Below are 9,831 nucleotides of genomic sequence, written 5' to 3'. Positions count from 1 at the left end.
TTATTCCTGGTCACTCCTGGCGGTGCTCGGGGGAACAGGGACTCCCCCAATGCCTGCTGATCCCCTCTGACTAGTTTGTAACAGGCCACTAGACCCCCCTCAGCTTTCTCTTGTGGAGGCTGAACAGGTTCAGGTCCCATCGCCTCTCCTCGTAGGGCCTGCCCTGCTGCCCCCGATCATGCGGGTGGCCCTCCTCTGGACCCTCTCCACTTCCCTCCTGAAGTGGACATGCAAATGTGGACAGGTTGCTTTTTAACCCCTCATCCAAGTCACTGATGATGTTGAACAGTGCGGGCCTGAGGACCGAGTCTTGGGGGACCCCGCTGCCCACGTCCCTCCAAGTCGAAAATGATCCGTCCACCACCGCTCTCTGGGTGCGGCCCCCCAGCCAGTTGGCGACACATCTGACTGTGTGGGTGTTGACACCACAGCCCCCCAGTTTCTTAATGAGAACTGGGTGAGAGACGGTGCCTAAGGCCTTCTGAAAGTCCAGAAAGACTACGTCCACTGCTACCCCTGCATCTAAGGATTTGGTGACCTGGACGTAGAAGGCCACCAGGTTGGTCTGACAGGACCTGCCGCTGATGAACCCGTGCTGGTTACCCCTGAGCATAACCTCCCCTGCTCACCCCTCATGAACATATGCCAGGATAACTCTCTCAAAAAGCTTGTCCAGGATCGAGGTAAAACTAACTGGCCTATAGTTTCCCAGGTCATCCTTCCTCCCTTTTTTGAAGATGGGAACCACATTGGCCCTCTTCCAGTCCTCTGGCACCCCGCCCTGAGTGCTCGTACAGCCGTGCCAGGGGTCCCGCAGTGACCTCAGCTAATTCCCTCAGCACCCTGGGGTGGAGATCGTCCGGACCCGCTGATTTGAATGCGTCCAGTTCCTCCAGAAGTTCCCTGACTAGATCCTCCCTGACTCATGGCCTAGGTGCGCCTCCCCTGGGGCCTGAGGGGGGCCCGGTGGGGGGCTGATCTGGTCCCTGCTCAGGAAAATGGAGGCAAAGAGGTCGTTAAATAAGTTAGCTTTGTCGTCTGGTGTGACGACCACATTTCCTAGAGTGTCTTGCAGGGGCCCCACGTTACCCGGTACCTTCTTTTTGCCCCCTATGTATTTAAAAAAGGACTTCTTGTTGCCCTTGATCTGGGAAGCTAGTCCCAGTCCCATCTCCGCCTTGGCCTTCCTGACTACCCCCCTGCATCCCCAAGCAACCACAGTCTAGTCATCCCTGGGGATGGCCCCTCCTTGCCGTTGGGGGTGTGCGCCTCCCTTTTAGCTAGGAGACATTCCCGGATGCTTTTGGTGAGCCATGGGGGCTTTTTTGCCCTCCTGCTCCTTTTGATCCATGTTAGGATTATCTCTCCTTGGGGTTGGAGGATCGTCTCCTTAAGGAGCGACCACTCTTCTTGGACACCTGGCTCCCCTCCCCTCCGGGACGTCAATGCTTCCCCGACTATTCTCCTTAGCTCACTGAAGTTCGCCCTCCTGAAATCTAGGGCTGCTGCCTTGCTGCAGGCCTTTGCCACCTTGCGCTGGATGGTGAATCGCAGCAGGCGAGGATCACTGTCGCCCAGGTGGTCGAGCACCAACAGCCCCCTCACCAGGTCGTCGCCCATGGCCAGCACCAGGTCCAACAAGGCGTCTCCCCGGTTTGGGCTGTGCACCTCCTGGGTTAGATGGAGGTCCTGCATTTGGGCTAGGGACCTACATGAATGGTCAGACCTGGTTGACTGCTCTGCCCAGCAGATGTCTGGAAAGTTCAGGTCCCCCACGATGACCACGTCCTTTGACCTAACTACCTCCGGGAGCTGACTTAAGCATTCCCGGTCTAGCTCTTCCCCTTGGTTGGGTGGTCTGTAGTAGACCCCCACCGTTAAGTCTCTTTCCCCTCGACGCCCTTGTATTCTAGCCCAGAGCACTTCTGTGTGCCCCTCCTCGGACTCTGTGCTACCTGATGAGGATGTGTATTCCTCCTTGACGTAGAGCACCACCCCCCCGCCTTTCCTCCCTGTCCTGTCCCTCCTGTACAGCCGATAGCCCTCGATACTCACCGCCCAGTCATGCGTTGGGTCCCACCACGTTTCAGTGAGCCCCACTGTGTCTGGGTTGGTGTCAGCTAGCAGGAGGGTGAGTTCCTCCTGCTTGTTTCCCATGCTACGAGCGTTTGTGCAGAGGCATTGAGGGCTCCTGTGGATGTGTCCACTGGCCCCCTAATCACAGCATTGCCCTGGCCCCTGTTGCTTCCCTGTGTATATGTTCAGCTCGTCGGTCTAGGCTGGGCTGTACTTGTGAGTGCTGCTTGGTTTAGCGGTCCAAGGCTTCCTCCGCCCTCATCTTCCTCCGGCAAGCCTAGTTTAAAGCCCGCCGGAGGAGATCCACCAACCTAGAAGAAAACACATGCTTACCTTTAGTGGAAAGGTGGAGCCCATCCCACCCGAGCATGTCTCTTGGCGTGATGTGCGGGTCATTGTCAAGGAAGCCAAAGCCCGCCTCGAGACACCATTCCTGAAGCCGCCAGTTGGTCTCTGCGATGCACGTCTCATGCCGTCTACCACGTCCCCTCACTGGTCGAACAGAAGAGAAAACCACCTGTGCACCTACCTCCTTCAGCATGCCCCACAGAGCGTGGTAGTCCGCCATCAGGTGATCAGGGCATCTCCTGGCCGCATCATTAGTATGCCCACATGGATTAGGACCATGGGGTAGTAATTGGTGGGCTGGATCACAACCTGGATCATCCCCGTCACGTCATGAATCTTTGCTCCAGGTAGGCAGGAGTTGACCTCACGTGTCGAGGGGTCCTGGCAACAGATGGGGTGCTCTGCAGCTTTCAGGATGGAGTCGCCTAGCAGAAGGTTCTGTCCCTCTTTAACACTTTGACAACACTTGTATAGCTTGTCATGCCGATAAACGCACTGAAGGGGGGAATAAACATTGACACTAGCTTATAACTAGGGCAAAGTAAAGTACCTTGCCAAGTCTGTTACTAGTGAATGGTTGGAAACATAGAGACAGAAAATGGGTTAAATAAATGGACCACAGTCATTCAGGGCCTTAAAAGTAAGCAGAATGACTTTAAAATCAATGCAAAACTGAACAATGCACTAGTGCAACCAGTTTAGAATGGAAGTAATATGCTGAAATAGCCATCTGCCAATAAAGATGCAAACAGCTATGTTTTCAGTTCGCTACATCCTAGATGCAAAGCAGAAAAGGTTTCTTGGGAGAGGGGAAAAAAAGAATTGTAGCAGTCTAATCTTGCCAGACATTTATCAATGTTTCTAATTGCGTCATGCTGAGCAATGATCAATAGCATATCTACTTGAAACAGCATCAGAGACAAGAAATAGGAAAGTCCAGTGAAAAAGGATTTAATGGACTGATCCAACACAATTTTAAATAACCAAAACCTTTTGCACTTGCCAGAAAGAAAAGCTAAAGCAACAAAAGGAATATGCACAGCTAGTGAAGGAACGCAACATGAAGAATATTGTTACTGTGCAGAAACCACCAACGCCAAAGATCAAATCCTTGGCGTCAAGACATAAGGTAGGATTAGCAAAGCCATCTTGTGTGCCGGACTTCTGCTGTACTGAATAGCAGTTGTGTGTGCAGATGGCTTCTGACCAAACCCTACAAGTGTCCGTGTGCCACAGAGAACCATGGAAATGTAACTCTTAAGATCCTTTTGGGTTAGGTGCCAAAAGAATTCCTCCTTTTTTATCTTCTTTTAAACAATTCTAGATGCTTTATGTACAAAATATTTGCATGCTTTTCCCTGTGGTTATTTCCCAGGCAGTCCGTCCTTGTGCTCCATGCACCCAAAACCAAAGGTTTCTTTGCCCACTGAACCTACTCAGTTCATGCCTGCACCCCCAATACCTGCCAGCAACACTCCAGTTGCTTCTTACTGCATACGGTCCAAGAGCCAACAGCTTGCTTATGTCCTCATCTTGTTGTACTAATGTCTAAACAGCAAGTAGCAATATGTTGAGTTAGTTTAGGATATTTTCAGTGAAAATAAGGAGATTTCTCTCCTTACTTTTTCAGCTGACCCCCTTTCTTTCTCTCTCCTTAGTAAGGATGGTGAGCACTGGGGCTAAATTTCCAGGTTTTAAAAATTGTATGGTCCACCCAGGCCCCTCTCCCCTAAACAAAAAGGCAAGTGTTGCGGTTGTATAGGTGGGACTGTTTCCTTTCGTGTTGATCTTACTGTGCTTTTCAGAAGTCTTTCAATCTTAATATTTTAGGCACTGGAATACGCTAAGAAGATTCCTAAACCAAAACCTCTCTCAGCCAGGCAAGCAGACGAGGAACTGAAAGAGGAAAGAATTCCAGCACAGACTTTAAGGGGACACAGTTTACCTCGAATTTCTTCCCTGGAAACTCTGCAACACAGGCATGAGAAAGAGAAGGAAGTTGTGGCTGCTTTCAAGACCCTTCACATTTTATAATGAGTTTTGAATACTTAGTGTATAGGGTAGAGACTATTTAAACGGTTTACATTGTATGTTAAATTACTTCCCTGTTCCCCAGACAGTGTTTCAGGGCTGTGCTGTTTAATTATGAGATTCTGCTATTGCACAATTGATTTCAGGACACAAAGTATCTTCAGATTAACCACTCTCTCTTCATTTAGGCCAAGTTTATTATAGCCAAATCGCATTTTTGTTTTTTAAAAACACCAGTATATATGATCATATTTTAAAGCGTTAAGTCTCTTTGTTCTGTTCTTATTCCTTGAAAAATCCGAGTATAGACTGCTCTTCTGTCAGTCCATCCGAGAGGGACATGGTATTTGCTCGTCAGAGGTGGCCTATTTTTACAGTTGTTAGATAGAAGGGTTGGTATTTATTTAACGAGATACTAGTGGATAGACCGGGACAAGATTTGACCCGTTTGGGTAGTGAATGCACAAATTCTGAACTCAGGCACTGGCAGTTTTGTTAAACAAGCGCTAATTCTGTGTTTTTCGGATAATCTGACAGTTTGGGGGTTAAACACATTTGTAATTTCTCTTTTGCTTGTTTAGTTTTAAATTCTGACAGGTCTTAAATTTTAGTAGTAGACGTCCATCTCAGTTTGGAGACCTTAACATCAGTAATAATTTCTCTTTTAAGATGAAGAGGATTCTGCTGGCAGGTTATCCAGGACTGAAGCCAAAGAAAGCGGGGAAACTACTCCCAGTGAGGAAGAAAATCAAATGTGAACCAAACAGAGCCATCAGTAATGATACAGGAACTAATTAAATGATTGTTGCTTTATTATTGGCTAATGAATCATTGTCACAACAAAAGCAAGCCCGGAAATTCAGAGCTTCAATCTAAGACAAGAAAATACAAACCGGGTAAAGGCTGTTCATGTCAACAATCTGTTATTAGCCTGGAGTAGTTTCAAAATGCATTGAGTAACCAAGGAAAACACTGAAAATAATTGAGAAGTGCATATTTGATAGGAAACAGTCTTTAACAAGATTAAGTCTAAAATGATAATAAATGGATGGGATTCTTGGGATGTTTCTGTTTCTTTAACTTGGTAGAGACAGGAAAAAATCCACGTATGAAACATGATTTGAAAATACATCCAGCAGAGGAATTTTGAAAATGATACACCAAGTGTTTTTCAGGAAGTAGGCAATATATGAGGCTCATTGTTGAATCCATTAATTTTTTTTCATCAGAGGCATCATGTTCAGGCATGAGAGATGTTACAGTATTATGGTCTTGGACTATAGCTGTGATTGTGCCCCCATTCCAACATAAACCTTAGTTTTAGCTATATTATTATTAACCGCATCTTCAGCTGTGGATATTTGGTGTGAAAATTGCCAGATACATTCAGAAAGATAAGGAAAACGTGCCTGCCAAAATGGCAAAAATGATGCACCTGTTAGCGAGGTACGGGCCTTTAAAAGTACTCAGCTTTGAGAAATGGACTTGTGCCCAGTGCTGCTTTGACTGTCGCTCCCCCTTGAAAACAAATGTGCAGGTTCAATTTAAAAGGAGTTTTAAAAAAAGGCAATATTTTAATAACAGTTCTCTCTCAAAGTGCTTTTCCTTGTAGGTGGAAGCAAGAGTCCAGCAGCCAAAGGAAGGTTTCTTGTCTTGTTGACCAAAGTGGACAGTGGGAGAATTCATTGGGAAATAAGGGGATGAACACAAAAATTTACATTTCTTGGCAGCTAAATGTGGAAAAACTGGGAAACTGTGGACTTTTGTTGACTTGGAGTAGTTAGCTGCAAACTACTCCAAGTCGGTCGTGGCACATGCTCCTGGAAAGATGTGCAAGAGGCGAAGATTTTTTTTGGAAGGGGGTGATATCTTTTATTGGACCAAGTGCATAGTTGAAATAAAACTGGCAAGCTTTCCAGTGCAAGACAACAAGAAAATATCTTGAATTCAAAAGCTTGTCTAACTTTATTTCAGCCATGCAGTTGGTCCAATAAAAGATATCACCTCAAAAAAAACCTTTGTCTCTACATCATTCCTGGACCATCACAGCTACATCATTACTCTAATACGACCATACCTGCAAAGATACGTAGCAATAGAAAGCCATTGAAAGACTCTTGATTTCTGTGGGATTTGAATCAGAGTCTAAATTCTTAAAAACGATCCATCACAACCAGCTGAAACGTAACTTTATGACACACAATTTTTTCGGGGAACTCTGACAAGAGAAAACACTCAACGGGGATCTTTCGTTCAGGTCACATGAAAAACATTTTGCACAACAAAAGTAGAACAGTGGGAAGCTACTTTGCACCTTTCAGTGGATCCAAGATAAAACACCCCCACGACCTTACCTCTTGGTCTGTCACCTCTTGTTACGCTCGTGGTTCGTGCTGGTATGTTCAAATGAGCTGGGCTGAGCAGAGATGTCCATATCATACTTTGAAATATTTCTGATATAGGGACCTAAACTTGGTTTCTCTGCTTAAAAGTGATAATCCCCCCTTAATACAAATCTCAAGCACCTATTTTAATGAAGCCTTTAGATGAATATCAAAGAGCTATTTACTTGTATCTAATATTTTAATTAGATTAGATTTTCAATTTAACCCATTAAACCCCCTTTGATGATCTCCATGTTTAGTGTTTAGCCCCAGATGCTAGAGGTAATGAATACTGGACCTTTTGATTTAATGAGAACTTCTGCCTTTCCAGCCTGACTCCCTTTGTATCCTTTTTTATTTTTATTTTCTGAGCTATAGAATTCAGTTAATTGAAGGAGTCTCTTACTACCACACATTAAGGAGTATAAATTAGCATCCCTTTGCTGATTAGAAAATGCAAGCAGACATTTTCGCTTTGATCTGAGGATTGAGTTGAAGTAGGCAACAGCCCCCTGAAAATGAGCTGATGGCCTTATTATTAGGCTTGAAATGCAGATGAGTCCATGTGTTGCAAAATACTTAATGTCTTAATTGATCACCTTCCACACTGGCTGGCATCCTAGTAGCTTTTAAAGCTCTGTAAATCTGGACTATTTTTAAAAAACTAAAACAACAAACTTTTAAGGAATATTAAAGGGCAACCATTAGTTTCCCCCACCTAACCATAGTAAACTTCCATCTGGAAGCCCTGGCTTATTAAGTGAATGCTTCCCAGTGGTAAAAAGGTCTCATTTCATATATATATATATATATATATATATGCTTCATGAACATGATCATCTGAGAACCCATTTGCAAAGGACCGTCTTTTTCCCACACTGAAATTTGCAGAGATGTGATTTGCAGCAACATGCAAAGAAAATCTTTTGATCTATGTCGACATTAATGCAAAAAAAATTTTTGGAACCAAACTGATATGGTGGCACAAAAGGGACCTTGCACAAAAAATGAGGAGCATCCATCTGCTTAAAAGCAAAGGCCAAAATGTAACATTATTTAAATTAGAAAGACAAAAACTTTAATAAGAAATCAGCTTGAATTCTACATTAGGCATTCAGGTCCAGATTCACATGAAGTGGAACCTTAGCGTAGTCCCAGCAATTTAATGTGCACGTGTGTGCATGCGCAGAGTACCAGACCAGTCTACATGAACAAAAGTGATATGATTGAACCTTCAAATAACCGAAAACCGCCATGGATCCAACACTGTGCCAGCTCTGTATTTTTATCACGATGAGAGGATGTTGGTATAGCCTCCTCCTGTCCCATGGAATCTGTTTTGGCCCAGCTTTACACAAGATTATAAAGCATGATACCGTCTCATTGTGAGCTAGACGGACTTTTACACCAAGTGATATAAAAAGGAGCAGCAGGTACCAAAACAGCTCATATGCACTTATAAAATTCTGGCCAGCAAATAGGCACCATCTAGTTGGGTTTTTTGTCCAAATGACTTTGTACATCAAGGATGTTTGAAGATTCCAGTCCTCCCCCCTGAAAAATATTTAGTATGAGATCTATTTTGTTTTCTGCCCTGCTAGTACCTTAACTATGGAGATCTAATTAGATATATGCATCTCCTATATGGGTTCCTTTATGCATCTTCCTTTTCTTTGCTTCCTTCCCTCCCATGCCAAACATCTCTGTTCCAAGTATGTTTTTTCTGTTGGATCTGAATTTAATCAGAATGGGGGTTCGAGGGGAGGGGGAAAAGGGGAAAAGTAGGAAAATAAACCCACAGGCTAATGCCGTGGCTCATGGCTGGCAGTTGTGCACTTTGCCAAAAGACCATAGTTTCTTCATTTCCTAAAATCTTCAAATTATGAAACTCCTCTAATCCTGTCACTGTCCATGAAGCAGCCCGATTGCTAGTGAAACTACACCAAGGAGGGGTTTGGCCCAATGTTTATACTTACTCGCATCTAAAAATTGGCGCACATCAAAATTGAGGGCTGCCTTCCTGCGCAACCATTGATTGTACTGCTGAGACTAACAGCACAGGAGCCTATGCAGGAAGATGCATTTCAAAGCTGTGCAGTGAAATGACTGCCTTCTTCCCTGGTGGGACACCACTGACTTGAGCAGAACTACGCCAAAGATGAGTTTGATCCATAGCCTGCTGTTCCTTAGAAATTAAAACAAACTGTTATCCCTTGAGGCTAACCAATGGTCTCTTTAAGCCTTTGCTTTTAGACTTGACTTCAGTGGTTTTGCCCCAGGGATAAACTTGGCTTCAGCCGTCTGTGAGATTTATTATGAGAAAATATAACCTAAGATTTTGAAAAAAGGCTCCCCAATGTTGAGTAGTAGACTGGGGTGGACAGTAGCAGACAACTGGATCCTAAAATTAACCCAGGGCCCAGGAAGCCACTGATACTCAACCTAATTTCTCCTTGTATAAGAGTAGGACATGCAAGGGCAAGGGCAGGGGCCAGAGCTGACACTGGATTTGGCTGCAGAAAAGACCACGGTCAGGGTGGAACGATGTACAGGGAACAAATGCAGATGCTGGACAAGGGTGAGTGAGAGGAGCTTGCTTTATACATAAGAGGCTGCATTTTGAATAGAAGCAATCGCCATCCAGAAACACGACTTCAGCACATGCAAAGGCATCTGCTGGCAAATCAGGGAGGGATGGGCAGTGATGAATTGCATATATAGCGCCAGCAGTGGCAGGTAATGTCAGGGGGATCATTTTCAATGCGTCACCAGGATAACGAAAGGGAATTTGCTTTGTCAAAGCAGAACCACCACAATGCCTTGGGATGGAGAATTCAGTCCAAGGTCACAACAAAACACGGAGGTAGGAGAGAGGAACTGGAGAAGTTTTACCATACCATGATATAAGCAAAAGGCAGGACCACACCAGCCATGAGAGCATCAACCTTGGCCAGCAACTGTTTTTCCAGGAACTGGAAGGCCACACGTATAT

At 45.0% G+C, this 9,831-nt stretch overlaps 1 protein-coding gene across 1 annotated transcript in view; it reads left to right on the top strand.

The window, feature by feature from the left end:
* The window catches only part of CUNH11orf63 (chromosome unknown C11orf63 homolog), a 30,644-nt gene extending 24,574 nt beyond the window's left edge, over positions 1-6,070 (top strand). Inside the window, exons 6-7 of the mRNA XM_019547053.1 lie at positions 3,431-3,553; positions 4,255-6,070. Coding sequence (XP_019402598.1) covers positions 3,431-3,553; positions 4,255-4,458 — 327 coding nt within the window. The 3' untranslated portion in view covers positions 4,459-6,070. The remainder of the gene's footprint in view (positions 1-3,430; positions 3,554-4,254) is intronic.
* Positions 6,071-9,831: the final 3,761 nt, after the last annotated feature.

The sequence above is a fragment of the Crocodylus porosus genome, unplaced genomic scaffold (genome assembly GCF_001723895.1).
Source record: "Crocodylus porosus isolate Cpor-Errol unplaced genomic scaffold, CroPor_comp1, whole genome shotgun sequence".
Taxonomy (NCBI): Eukaryota; Metazoa; Chordata; order Crocodylia; family Crocodylidae; genus Crocodylus; species Crocodylus porosus.
The sequence above is the reverse complement of the archived record's forward strand: the minus strand, read 5'-3'. Positions and strand labels throughout refer to the sequence as shown.